Below are 15,138 nucleotides of genomic sequence, written 5' to 3'. Positions count from 1 at the left end.
CGGAGGTTTCAGGCGCACAAGATGGCGGCCTCACGCACGAGGTTACAGGCGCACAAAATGGCGGCGCCGTGGTAGCCGCACCCACGGCGCAAGTGGGAGGGATTGACATGCAGGCCCTCATTGCGCAGCTGCAGGCAGCCCTACAAATGAGTTTGGGAAGCCAAATTGAGCGATTGGGTGGCCAAATTGGAGCAATGGGAGGCCAAATTGGAGCAATGGGAGGCCAAATGGGAGCAATGAGGGACGAAGCGAGGGGTACCAGTGAACTGTTGGGCAATCAAATTGGGGAATTGAGGAATGATATGGGAAGCCAAATCGGGGGGCTCGACGGCAAAATTGGGGGGCTATAAGCCAAATTTGAAGGGTTAGACAATAAATTTGAGGGGTTAGACAACAGGTTGGAAGGGCTAGAAGGTAAATTGGGGGGCCAACTGGAGGACGTGGGTAATCAAATTGGGGAAATGAAGGATGGGTTAACGGCGTTGGAAAATAGAATGGCCAACCAGGAGAACCAAATGGAAGGGGTGAAGAATGGGTTAGGGGGGATAGAAAACACCATGGAAGGCAAACTGAGGGAAATAGGGGAGCAATCCGCCCGGGAAATTAAACAGATAGAGGAGGTGAAAATCGGTTTGGAAACCAAATTGGATGCCCAGAGGAATGATTTGGAGCAGATGAGGGCGGCATCTACCAAAGAGATGGGAGAGATGGGGGAGGAGATAAGGCGAGGTGTGGGTGAAGAGGTCGCGGGGGTACGCGAGGAGGTAAAGCGGGGTGAGGAGCGTATGGAGAAAGAGGTGAGAAATAGTACGGCTAGGTTACAGGGGGGCATAGAAGACCTGACACGGGGAGTAGAACAGCTGACGGTGGGACAAAAGGAGTTAGGGGAGCAGGTGGAAAAGAACACTGCGGTAATCGGGGGGTTGAAGGCGACACAAAAAGAGATTTAAAAAAAGAACTTATAGCGACGAAGAGGGAATGTCAGATGGTACACGAGGGGTTGACAAAGAGGTTGGATGAGGTGACAGAGGCAATGGAGCCAAAAGAACGGGAAGTAAGAACGCACATAGAAACGACCAAGGTGGCATTAGAGGAAGAAATCGAGGGGGCGCACCGGGAAATAAAGGAGGTGAGACAAAAACTAGAGGAAGTGGAAGAGGGGGTAAGTGAAATTAAAAAGAGACGGAGGGAGACTAGAAAGGAGCTGAAAGAGGAAGTGATGGATTATGTACAAGGTCTGTGCTCAAATCGTGATGATGTGCTTACTGACCAAATAAAGAGTTTGCAGGTGGCGGAGGAGGAGCGAAGACGAGGTGCCGAGGTGAGTGGCGATATAATCGGAAATGTATATGGTGTGAGGGGAGATTCAGTGAGCTTGGGTGTTGGTTTAGACCCGGGCGTTCGTGAGAGGCCGCTGGTAAGGTGTGCGACAGGTACAGAGTGCGTGGAAAGAGGAGGTGTGCAAGGATGTCCGACTTTGGGGAATGCGGAAGGTAATTGTGAGCCAGCGTGTGCGGCGATGATCGGGTGTGTGCAAGAATGCACCCACATGAGTGGTACGGAGTATGTACCGGGAGAGAGTGCGCAAGAAGGTGCGTGAGAAAGGTATGGAACGGAGGTGTGTGTGAGGAAAGAGTGTGCGCCGAGGAGTGAGTGTGCTGTTGAGAGTGAGAGTGACACGGAGCACAAGTTGGTTGTGGCAGGTGAGAGAGAATGCACACCTGGAATGGAAGAATGCACACCTGGAATGGTTGAGCGCGTGCAGGAATGTACACCTGAGTTGGTGTTGGCGCGGGTGTGAGAGGGCACATGGAAGCGCGTGATTGGGTGTGCAGAAGAGTACGCACCCATGGTTGTCACAGAGGATGTGGCCGAGGAGTGGGCGCGGGGAGGTGTGTTGATGAAGTGTGTGAACGACGAGTGTGTGCCAAGGTGTGCGGTGGTCAGGTGTGTGGCGAAGTCTGTGAGCGGAATGTGTGTACCTGGGTGGGGTGTAAGAGGAAGTACAATAACGAAGTGTATGGAGACACCTGGATGTGTGAATAAGGAACGGAACGCGTGGTGTGAGCATGCAAGTGAAGCATCGACGCTAAACGGAGCAGCGGTTAGACCGACTTTTAGCCGGCGCGAGCCCTCGGTTCATGCCGGGCTTTGGGTACTGCGGGAACCGGCGGGGGTCGTAATCACGGCGGTTTCAAAAGAACCGCCGTGCGCGATCCGCGCCGGGCCTCGCTCTGCACGGTCGCATCCGCGCTCTGCTAAGCGGAGCGGGCGGCCCGGTTCGAGGGCAGGTAGGAAGGGTCGGCACGGCGACCCCTTGTGGTTGCGGCGTTCCGGCCGGGCGAGATTGGGCCATCGAGCGGGAGACCGAAATGTTCCGCACCGAGGTGGACCTTGGAATCTCGGCCCGAGCAAACCGCCTCCCCTGAACCGAATGCCGGACGGACTCAACCTGCAGGCGACCAAAACACCCGAATTCATTGCTCGGCTTTGCGAAGCCGAGTTTTAATGATGTCATGACCTACCGAGAGGCTCAGATATAGTGGACTGTGATGATGATAGTGTTTTGACTCGAAATTGGGAATAGTGGAAATGATTGGCAGTAATGATTGGCAAATTTGATGGGTAAAAATGATTGGCAAATTTTGATTTGCAGAAAATTGGATTGGCAAAATTTATAGTGAGAGATAGCCGATGTGGAGGGATGGCAAATCCACTATCCCTCCCATCCACCGGGCACATGAGCACTAGTTATGGGGTTATGGCGGTGTAAACCAAGCCAGGGAGGGTTTGGATAATGCATAGGGATCTAGAGAAATGACAATAGGTGACATGAGAGTTAAGTAGCGACATGATACCTTAGTAGGAGACGTAGCAGATTAGTTGGATTATAACGACGAGGGAGCGCGATAATATAAGGGGCGACTGGGGAGCGCGAGTTTCAGAAGGGAGTAGTCAGCTTAGATGATGCAGTGTGTTTGTGGTTTATTGGATGAGGAATTGGTATGGAAGTTTTTGCGGGTGAGCATGTTGAGCAAATGAGGAATTGAGGGGCAATGCTCGGGAGAGATGTGTGTATGAGCGTGGGAGAATCTGGGTGCCTGAGGCAATGGTTTGGAGAGTTGGAAGTGTATGGTGAAAAGTGCGATTGTGGGTTGTATTGAGCGTGAAAGTGATGCAGCAGTGTATAAGTGAATAATTGTGATTGTGCGTTGTATTGTATTGAATGAAGAAGCCTGGGAGGAAGGAGGGTGCAAGTGGCACCAGGTGTGATTGCACAGGTGTGCAAGTGAACAGGTGTATGGAGAATGGTTTTCGGAATAAATGGTATGGAATATATGGAGTATGGAATGGATGGTGTGGAGTGAGTATGGTGAAAACTGTGGAGTGGAGTGGTTGGTGCGAAGGGAGTGTATGGGGAGGATGGACCCCTATCACGAATACCCGGGGAGGGTAGTTTAAGAGTTAGGTAGAGGGTATAGGTAAATTGTGGTTGGATATTGGCATCTGTGGTGCGTGTGGAAGAATGGTGTTTGGATGGGTGCATTAGTGACGTGGAAATTGCTGGGTGTGTGGCCTGTTAGTGTGTGTAGTTGAATGGGCACTCCGCCACTGTGAGGATGTCGGCCAGGTGAGGCCGCAGGTGGGCTCTGGGAGCCAGTCGAGTTGTTCAGTGGGGCCCGAGGATCCGGAGGACGGACCCGGGTAGCCCAGTGCCAGAGAGGGCACCGAGAGGGGAGAGCGCCAGAGGGCCTTCCCCAGGTAGATAGGTTAGGGTAAGGAGCAGGTAAGCTCGGAGGCAACTGCAGTGGGGGAGGTGTGCAGGTGAGTAGACCTGCTGGGAGAGCCACACGACTCAGTCCCGAAATTGTGCAAAGGCACATGGAGTTGAATCGGGGGAGTGAGAGCCCATATTGATGAGCACCACAGTTTGGTCAATGGGAATTGGTTTTTAGAACCGCATAGAGTAAGATAGCCAATGGATTTGCAGGGAAAGACCCCGGGTAGTGTAAAGTGTGTTAAAGTCATTTAGAAGGTAGATAGGATTGAAATCTCCTCGCACCATCTGCATCCACTCACCTGAGGTGACAGAACACCACACCGTGCCATGGTTTGTTGTTGTATTTTTGTGCAGATGTTTTGGAAATGTGAGACGCATCATGACGTGGGTGTGACATTGTACTGGTTGTTCCGTCTCTTCCTCCTCAAGAGGAATTGATGAGAAATTTGAATTTATGGCAAATTTGGTAAGAGGGATTGATGACGAATTGGTGACGGCAAATTTGGTTAGAGGGATTGGTACGAATTTGAATTAGGGGAGAGATGGGGAAGACGTGACGCTAGAGACGAATTGTAAATTGTTGTAAATATGGGTAAGGGCAAGGGTGGAGTAGGTGACAGGGGGGGTGACGTACGGTAGGGACGAGCTTTCTCACTTCCCTCTCCGTGCGCACCTCGTTCTGCATTGCCTTGATTGATGTGTACCCTTGCGCCCTTGCCTCGCTAATTCTGCTTTGTCTTCCTTCCCCGACCCATGGATCGTGCTCTCTGGGCACTGAGGGGGAGCGTGCGGGAGACCGCATCTGTGTGCCCAAATCCCCGCAACCAGCTGCTTGCATTGATGCACCACTTCGTGGACCACGTTGTTGTGGCCGAGCACCACCATATGGACCAGGGTACTGTGGCCGAACACCACTGATGGACCCCACGTGTTGGGGCCTAGCCCCTCTGCTGGGACTGTCCACAATGGCCCAAGGGAGATCTTGCTTGCGGACCTCGGTGTGGTGGCACCAAGCCCACAGGTGAACCACCCATAGCTGGCCCCCTGTGGGCCATAAATAGAATGGACACGGTTGTGCTTTTTGTTTTTATTATGTCCAAATAGGCCGCAAGTAACGAAGCAAAGAACATCAAGAACATCGGCCCAGCAGCCAAGAACATCGGCCCAGCTGAGAAGACGTCATCGTTTATCAATAACAAATGTGATGACTGTGCACCGGATGGTGCTTTATGGTGCTTTGGTGTTTATTGCTGCTGGTGCGTCGATGCAGTGCATGCTGTCTCCTCCCTCCCACAGGATTTTCTTTTTGTGTCTCCTGAAAAAGAAAATGACAGGTCCTGGGTTGCGTTTTGTAAATAATGAAATAGTGTAACTTGTGAATAATTCTCCCCACCGTTCATGTATAGTTTGAGAATTAATTCCGCAATTCGGTTAACTGTGGCGTGAATCTGTCAGGCAGCATGCAACACAAATAGCGGGACATATTTATTTGTGTTTTAAAACTGTCGCACTCAGGGTCAGATTAATTGTAGAGGGAAATTACACCTGCGTGTCACATTAAGTTAATAGTACATGGTGTTATGTAGAATTATTATATGTAAGTGCAAAATTTGCTACACTAGTGGAACCAATGTTTTTTTGCATCTATATACCCTTGGCAACAAGACCTGAGTTGGTTCCATTTTTTTCAATGGCGTCTTCGTCCCTAACCCCAAGCCAAGTAGAAGTCCATGCTATGAAAACTTTCAACTTGGTCAGTATCAAGATAAAGTTGTTAATGCAACACAGCAAGACTTTGCATGGCTACTTTCACGGTATTCACAGAGGCACCATGAAGAGACATCAGACGGTATACCAGTTTGGTCAGCATACAATTCTCGTGTGTGCACTCCAGAAGAGAACAAGACACCCAACCTCGATAAAGATCACACAATGCCTATCATTAAGGCACCAGCTCATGAGTGGACAACACTGGTGACAGTTCTTGAGAAGCTTTCATACCTCAATAGTGTTGTGTGTCCAGAAAACACTGGAACGATTTTAGTTACATTTGACATGGATCTTTACAAGATGGCCCTAAAGTTAGAATATCTTCATGACCAATATGCTGGGAAATGGATGGTATGCCCTGGTGGTTTCCACACTGTCTTGTGTGCACTAAGGTGCCTTGGGAGGACTGTTGAGCACAGCGGGCTTGATGAAGCTTGGAGCAAGGATCTGTACAGCACTGTGACAGTAAATCAGATACTCAATGGGAATCACCACAATTGTGCTGTTCAAGCTCATGAGCTCACATTAGAGGTATTCTTTGATCTCTGGCTTTCAGAATTTCTGAAAGAGAAGCCTGCAGTTGTAGAAGCTCTATCTGCCTGTATGGATAACTTGATAGAAGCAAACAAGAAAGAGGTAGGCATTCAGGAAGCCCATCACCAACTTCTAATGGAGATTGAACATCTAAACTTGGAAAAGCAGCTCAGTGATTTTGACAGGAGCCACAGTAAATTCCCAATGTATCAATGGGCACGAATGTACATGAGGCAAGTGTTGGCGCTGATTAACTTCACACGTTCACTGAAGCAGCCAGATTTCTTCCTGTACTTGGCGTCTCTAGAAAATTTGTGCATATACTTCTTCAGCTACAACCCACTAGATTATGCTCAAAACAAGTTGTTAGCCAAAGATATTTCTCAAAAAACATCTGTTAACTGGATATAAGTGTTCTGGTGGATTTTCTGTACAAGGAATGACAAAAATGCCAGTAAAAATGGTTAATCAAAGTGTTTTATGTGAAAAGATACATACAAAATTGCAAAAAATGGCGGCCATATTGAAAGTCAAAATGGCGACCAAAGACGCCATTGACAAAAATGGAACCAACTTAGGTCTTGTTGCCTAGGGTATAAGGATTCCAAAAAACATTGGTTCCACCAGTGTAGCAAATTTTGCACTACAATGACACAACACCATGTACTATAAAGTTTTATAGGCCCGGGACGTGCCTGGAGGAGAAGGGGGCAGTGTAACGGATTTGGGAAACCGGGCACTTTGTGTAATTGATTGTAAATATACCCCCATTGTAAATAATGTAATGATTCCTGTAAATACCTCCATTCATGTAAAGGTCAAAGGTGGTCCCTTTAGCTAGTCCATCGCACACATGTAGAAAATCATAGGACCTTCTAAATAGTTATCTCTTTATTCTATGTCAGTATAAGGCTCTGTTTTTCCATGAGTTCATTGCGTTGCACCAAATCAAATAAGATAGATTTCCCCTTTCAATTGCCCAAAACCTCCATTGCCAACTGCAATGCCAACTGCAATGCCAACTGCATTGCCAACTGCATTCGCCCTCCATTAAGCACGTCGTCAGCTCGGGGAAGAAGGGCGTGGCCCGCCCATCGTCATCAGGTGGAGCCAGGAAGCCCTTGCGCCCAACCAGGACTCAGTGGGCACGGCTTGGTAAGGTGTGGCTATGGCTTGGTAGGGCGTGGCTATATAACCCGTCAAGGGAAGCCCCCACCGGCAGATGATCGAGGGAGCCAGAGGCGTGTCTAAGCAAAAACCAGCCCTGCCGCGTGCAACGAGATACGTGTGCCTGCCGCCGCCTTGCTCGCTTCCAGCCCGGAGCGGACCCTGCTTGCTGTGCCGCCCTGCCAAACCTTCCAGCCCTGTGGTCCCACCTTCTTCTCCCTCCAGCCAATCCAATCTGCAATTCCCCATTCGTGTGAGTCTGTTCGTTTGTCCTGTGGGTTTAAGTAAGACTGTATAAGTAAGAATTGCTCTGTGTCCTTCTGCTCCTTCCATTTCCCTGTAAATTACATTTCTTATCTTTTCTTCTCTTTGATTGTGGTTGTGTAAATAATTAATAAATATCTGTTCCTCCATTCTTTGATTTCTTCTTCCTCATCCGATCGTTTTAGAGATTTCCCCATTGAGTTCCTGTGGTGCGATTTCGGCCAAAGCTCCGCAATCGGGTTAGTCATTGATAAACGGCTCGCGCCGCAGTTCGCTTCGCTCGGCGCAATCAATCAATTATGCTGCGGCATGAGCGGGAGTATCTCCTTGGGTACCGGGAAGCGCTGGTACTTAGGTCATTGGACGGTTAGGCCTAATACCGTATTCAGCGCTGACCGGGCGTGACGTCATACCCCCAGGATCGACGACGGCCAGTATACAGGACAAGGGGTTAACCCCCCTTGGCAAGGGGAGCGCCGTCGTCCCAGATCCGTAACAATATATATATATATATATATATATATATATATATATATATATATATATATATATATATATATATATAATTATATAATTATATATATATATATATAATTATATATATATATATATATAATTATATATATATATATATATAATTATATATATATATATATATAATTATATATATATATATATATAATTATATATATATATATATAATTATATATATATATATATAATTATATATATATATATATGTATGTATATATATATATATATATATATATATATATATATATATATATATATATATATATATATATATATATATATATACAGTACTGTATTATACGATACTACTGTATTAAGAAACCAGGGCTTTGTCCGAAGCGGTCCGAAGGTGAAGCATAAAGCCTAAGGCCTATACGTACCATTATGATGGAAGAGCCGTAACGCCGATGCTTTCAATATTTCATGGTCATTTTAACAATCAGTTTGTTTGTGTTTCACACAGAATGAAAAACGTAAAGGTAGACCATGGGGATTGTGATATATGACAGGTTCGACGATATGTTCGGCATGAACGCCATATAAATCAAAATGGCGGAGGTGGAGAGTCAGCCGCCGCACCGCCGGAATGACATCAGACATAATCACATGTGACCAGATCCTCAGCTCTGATTGGTATACGTTCGAGGGGACATACATACATACGGACGGACAAACACTGTTATAGATTGCTTTGCCCTATCGGCTACGCCGTAAACACTAACCCCAGAAAGAGAATGACAGCCTCACTTAAATAAATGAATTTATGCACTTAGTTATAAAAATCGCTAGATATGGTAAATTTTGTCAGATTTCACTCCAGATTTGGACATTTATTAGTCTACAGCATCCAATCCTCATATCCAAATCCAGATTTTGATGATATGCTTCAATTATGTAATGATATTCAATCGTGTTTCCGAGGCAAGGCACGTTTAAAAAGGCCGAAACAAAATGGCGGCTTAAGAACCCAGCGAGTGGCAGTGGGCTGAACAAGATGGCGGGCCTCCATATTGGTAAGGCTTTTTTGGGTTTTTTCTTATGAGCACCTCGTTAATCACATACAAACGTTCCGTTAATCACGGAACATATTACCTCAACGTACAAAGCATTTATTTACTTCTGAAATTTGTAGCCGATTTCGTCCAGTCGAAGCCGGAAACACATTTTCAGTCCCCATGTTAAAGCTGCATGCAGAGAAAGGATCCCTTATATAAAGGGAGGGGCGCTTTGTGCCTCCCTTTGATGCAGAATTGCCGAACTCACCATCTGGAAGCCTGATACCACATGACTGCAACTGGCTGACAAACTTTTCCTTCACAGATCCCACACTCAAGCAGGTTCAAGCAGGCCTCACTCAGCTGAGTGTTTCCACTGCATCTCTCAGCGGCAGCCCTGAGTGGTGTATTTTACCATCAGAGCGACACAAAAATGGAAGAATAAGAAAATTTGTTTCTTTTGATGTTTGGGTAATTGTTTTGGCAATGTTTGGGTAATTTTTTTTGGCAATCTCTTCTGTATTTCAAGGATTTTTGAACATACGGCCTTGTATCTGTGTTCAACTTGCCGGGCCAAAGTGATCTTTCTTGATTTCTGGGTTAATTTCCAGCTGTGTGGATGTTGACTACAAGGAAATTATACATTGATTAAAAAAATGTTCTGAATGCCTGTTATAACCACTGTCGATACGACGACACATTCGGTTGTTACTTATGCAATTTCAACCAAACTTAACAGGATGACTAAGAGTCACAGGATGGAGGTTGTAATGTCTTCACTTCCCCCCCAAGATAGCTAATCCTGCTGTTTTTCCAAGGCAGCTTCTAATAACAAAAGTAACAAGAAAGAGCAACCAGAAATTGCAGACTCTCGCCAAGATGTGTTTTCAGACCCTCGCCAAGATGTGTTTTCAGTGGTTTTTAAGGCTTTTGTGTTCAAACAAATATGGCGGCCGAACTACGTAACCGATGACGACATCATTATTTTTTTCTCCACCAATTATCCCTAGATTATGCTCAAGAAATTTCATCTTGATCGGATGAAGTTTTGTACTTGTCGAATTAGGATGTCATAATGGAGGCACCTATGACATCATCATTAACATATTTTATTCCCCATGGAGAGTTATTTACAATGAGCTATGCCTCAATTTTTTCTATTCAGCGCTTTCAGAGATATAGAGGTGCAAAGTTTTTCGATTTTTCCAAGATGGCGGCCGAACCACGTGACCTATGACGTAATAATTATAAAAAATTATACAGGTGGAGTTGCACCTAAGGTTAAAATTTCCTGTCAATCGGACCAACGGTTGCAGAGAAAATCATATTTATTCTGTGCGGACAAACAAACAAACAGACAAACGGACTCAAATGCAATACCCTCTCCTCAGGCGAGGGTAATAATGGAGGTCATTGTGCTCTTGGGAACTTTCAACACTCTAGAAATTATATTATACCCTTTCCCAGATCTATGCCACCTCACAATTATATCTCGGAGTTCTACGGACAATTCCTAGGACTTCATGGTAGAGTTTCTGCTCTGACACGCACTGTCAACTGTTGTACCTTATATAGAAAGGTGTTTCTTTCTAAATCACGTCCAATCAATTGATTGGCCACAGCTGGACTCCAATCAAGTTGTAGATCTCAATGATGATCAAAGGAAATTGGATGCACCTGAGCTCAATTTGGAGTGTGATAGCAAAGCGGTTGAATACTTATTTACTTATTGATTCAAGACATTTCAGCTATTGCCTTTAATTATTTTGTGGAAAGTTCCAAAAAAAATCCACTTTAACATTATGGGGGGTATTATGTGCCGATCAAATACAAAAAATTTCAATTCAATCCATTTTTAATTCAGGCTGTAACATTACAAAATGTGAAAAAATTCAAGGGGTGTGAATACTTTCTGAAGGCACTATGTAGTAATAATAATAAAATAAGACCAACCATTATACTTGAAAAATCTTCGATTTTCACAAGTAAAAATACTCATTTAAATATTATTATTTTGTTTGCATAAATGGCACCTTCCTTACCCCAATTGAGATTGGGTCTGTGGACTGAGACGGATTTGTTTTGCAGGCATGATGGGTCAAATGGCTTTCTCTTGTGTCAAAGTTCCTCGTTACTGTTGATTGAAAACGACAATAAAGGCCTATATCCTCAACATATCACCAAATTTACCATTAACTGTCTGTTGGGATTCCTTTTGTTGTTGTTTGTTAGGATACATACATTTATTTCGTTTTATGAAACCTTTTACCAGCCTCTGTGTAACTGCATGACTTTACACAATAAGACACCTCCTTCCTGCTCCTTCATTGACCAGTTATAACACATAATCTGGGTTTTGACATTTCTTAGATCGGCCACATGCCACTTGACCTTTTTGTTCAAATGACCTATTATAAATTTCACAATACATTTGTCTATCTGATGCATATCTGACCAACATCCAATGGAAATTTTCGCAGGATTGCACCATTGCATCATTGATGAGCTGCGGTTGCATTGCGGATGTAGTGCCTCCGTAGGTCAGGGAAGGAATTTGAAATTTGGCGAGGATGCAGGCATACAATGGTCTCGTCTTGCGGAAAAAAAAATACCATGGGATCTTTAACGCCTTCCAGTGAATGCTAGCAGACAAGACAGCGCCTTAAGGTTTCAGAACCGGGAGGCGGGATTGAATTGGACAATGTTGCACTGGCTCAAAAACAGAGCATATTGTTGTTCAAAAATGCCATTGGATCTGCTATATCCTAGAGTGAGTGCAGATGAGACAGGTCAAGAAATGTTACCATATACACAAGACAAAGCCCATCAGGCCATAGGCTACAGGGGTCACTGTGCACCCTGCCCCAACGTTAAAAATGAATATTTTTTATTTGTATCCCAATTGGTAGCTCGATTTTGACGGGCATCAATGTACATGTGGACCTATTTTATGTGCTTCCCTTTTTAGGGGTAGGTATCGGTACTTGACATTTGGTAAGGACTTTCCTTCATATTTTACATGTCCTTCAATCCTCGAAAATCTCAGTCTCACCCTATCATTCTAGAAGGATTGTCAAATGAACCCCCCAATTTCCTTGGTCTTCCACTGGAAGAGGTTTCGTTGTTTAAACTTATAGGCCTCACCTCACCATTTCTGGGCTGACCACATAGTAAAGCTGACCTCCAAAGCCATCTGTAGACTAGACATTCATAATCTATTGATTGAAGTCTTTCCCTCAAAACTCAGAGCTACTCCCAATCTACAAGGTCTTAGTTTGTAGCTCAGTGGAGTACTGCTATCCCCTGTGACCTGGCACCCCAGCATCGCATCTGTCTCTTTTGGTTTCTGTGGAATCTAAAGCTGTCAAAATTATTACTTCTGCAACCGAAGGTTTTATTTTCACCCCTGTCTATTTGTCTGTCTTAGAGCCGGATACCTGAAAAGGTTGTGGACAGATTTGGACGAAATTTGGTGGACAGGTTGGGTAATGTGACAAGGACTAATTAATAAGAGTTTGGTGAAGATCCAGATACTAGAATATTTAACATGATTATTCACCATTGAGAGATTGGACCAAAAAACGATATATAACACGACGTCTCAAACAGTTATGGACGAATTCGGACGAAACTTGGTGGCCAGGTTGGGTGTGTGACAAGGAAGAATTGCCTCGATTTTGTTTCATGGCCGGATCCAGGTCCAGATCAGGCCTATCAGTGGGATACATAACATACACTGTTCAGCCTGGCGGAGGTATGTGCAATCACGGCTTGAAAAATCAGAATGGGAGAAGGCTTTTCCCCTTAACCCCCTTCTGATTAAACTTCCAAAATCTAGATTGACTGCACACCTTAACTCTTTTATTCCTTACTTCTCCCATCTATGGAACTGCCTTCCAGAGGCTATTCTTTCACACTCTTCCCTCCAGGGTTTCGAACATGCAGTGCACCACCATCTCTTGTCTTCCCATGATCATTCTTAATGCCATTAACTTTTCCTAACCCAAACCATCTTACTTTCTAGTTTCAGCGTTTCCTCCCCTCCTCCCTTTCCTCTTACCCTGTTTGTTCATTTCCTTGTTGTTTGTTCCACTATCAGATCTGTATTGCTCTTCCATAGCCTCGCTCCAGTAAATAAATTTTAAAAATGCTGCCCACAGCCTCGTGTTGTACATAAAAGAAGAACAACTGTCCAGCTTGCGGAAAACAAAACACAACCACAACAAGGGAGGAGAAAATCTGAAGGCAAATCTACAGAAGAGTGGGTAAATTTGGTCAACAGTTTTTTTTTCTCAGATAGACAGGAGAAAATACATTTTAGTGTAGAACTTCCTCGAGTGCAATTCCAAGATGGATGTTGAAACTACTGCCAAGTTTGCTGATTTAACCCTATATGACAGACATGATTAAAGAAGTTGATAACGATTAAGGAGGGTCATCATTAGCAATAGCTCTGTACCATCCTGGCCGGATGACCTAGAGGTACGCACACGCATATCTAAGCTGTCTTGCCTTGAGCTGGAACCTAAGCCCAGCTATAAGCTGTCATCCCGGTATTGCACTGGCAAGGTGATTAATGAATGTGTGTGCCGTCCCTTGGATAGACGATAAACTGGGTGTCCTGTCTGCTGACATTCGTTAGTGGATGTTAAAGATCATACGGTGTCCTTCACGAAGAGTAGAAGAGGTATCGCCTGTGTCTAAGACCAATACTTATTGATATATTTCATCACACTTATTTCTGTACTATGCAGAATTTCACCCTTTTTCAACATTCGTACTTCAGTAAAACGAAGTCAAGATGTCTGGACAAGGCTTAAAAAGTTTTGCTGTATTCTTAAGTGTGTTGTTATTCCATCTTAGTGATGAAATATTTTCTGTAGGAACGCATCTCCAATTATATAATCGAAGTCAATAGGAAAATGTGATTCGATATACGGAATTTCACTTTATGTACAAGTTTTCAAGAACATATATATATTCCGTAAATCGAGGGCTGGGTGTATTGTAGTTATGTGTACAAACTCGGCTGAATTAAAAATACAAGCCAGTCCTAGGTCATCGGTATGGTTCCAAATATTGCTGCAGATAAAAGAGCAAATTCCTAATTATTCCGACTTCATCATCACATAACTTTACAAGTGCAACAGTAACAGAAGATGCAGTTATCAACATCATCACTTTCATTGTTCGGCATCGTCGCTTTATTTTTCCTGTTTTCGTCGGAATCACTGCCAGAATCAGGTGTTTCATCATCTGTGCACGAGGGCAATGTTGGTTTTAAGTCCATAGTTATAACGCCATTGCTTTTACCACAATCGGGATGGCATTCCATGGTACTTTCAACAGTGACGGGATCATTTGCCTTTTCGATATCATTCAAGCCACAATTTTGGTTTTCTTCCGGAGCTTCTGTGAATGCTTCATTTGATATCGCAAGGGATTTCACCAAAGTTGGGGCAGTGTTCATTTCTGCGTTGAGCAGAATCTTCTTCAAGAAATCAGACATCGGTTCAGAAATAGAGAAGCGACGGTTGCATTTTATCGTCAGGGGTATGTTGAGCACACCGTCCGATTGCCGTCGATTTTTTGTGCTCAACGGGAACGAGTCAGATTTTTGGGATAAAACAGCTCCGTCAGCTCCGTCATCTCCAGGTATGACCTCTTGCATTGGTTGCCAGGCAAAAGCCTCTCCCGGTAGACAGCGGGCAGCTTGGCCATCCACTTCAACCCGCCCAAATGAAGATATTTTCCTTGGTGGGGACAGAACGTAGAAAAAGAAACATGAGTTTTCAAAAATAAACAAGATATAGAAATATCGAATTAGGATGTTTCATGTACATATATGAACAAAGAAACGAATATATGGGAAGATGTCAGTTGTTACATTTGCCTTTCAACAATGCCATATAGCGGGCCAATGGACTATCCAAGTAATTATTATAGATGTATGGAGTAGAGGGGTGGGGGAAGGGGAAAGGGGCAGGAGGATGAGATTAGGGCAGTTTCATTGAGGAAAAATAAAATTGAGAAAAAAGAAAAAAAAAACCACCTTTAGAGGCCATTTCCCCCCGCAAAGCGGGGGTTGGCCTT

At 44.5% G+C, this 15,138-nt stretch overlaps 2 protein-coding genes across 2 annotated transcripts in view; both read right to left on the bottom strand.

Moving 5' to 3' along the window:
- Window positions 1-15,138, bottom strand: part of LOC144893635 (uncharacterized) — a 1,058,663-nt gene that overhangs the window by 759,397 nt on the left and 284,128 nt on the right. The window lies entirely within an intron of this gene.
- LOC137435236 (protein phosphatase 1 regulatory subunit 16A-like) overlaps window positions 11,358-15,138 on the bottom strand; it is a 71,231-nt gene continuing 67,450 nt past the window's right edge. The window contains exon 10 of the mRNA XM_068128854.2: window positions 11,358-14,798. Within this exon, the coding sequence (XP_067984955.2) occupies window positions 14,171-14,798 (628 nt within the window). The 3' untranslated portion in view covers window positions 11,358-14,170. The remainder of the gene's footprint in view (window positions 14,799-15,138) is intronic.

The sequence above is a fragment of the Myxine glutinosa genome, chromosome 9 (genome assembly GCF_964187855.1).
Source record: "Myxine glutinosa chromosome 9, kmMyxGlut1.1, whole genome shotgun sequence".
In the NCBI taxonomy this organism is placed as follows: Eukaryota; Metazoa; Chordata; class Myxini; order Myxiniformes; family Myxinidae; genus Myxine; species Myxine glutinosa.
Note: the sequence above shows the minus strand (reverse complement) of the source record. Positions and strands in the feature narration are given on the sequence as shown.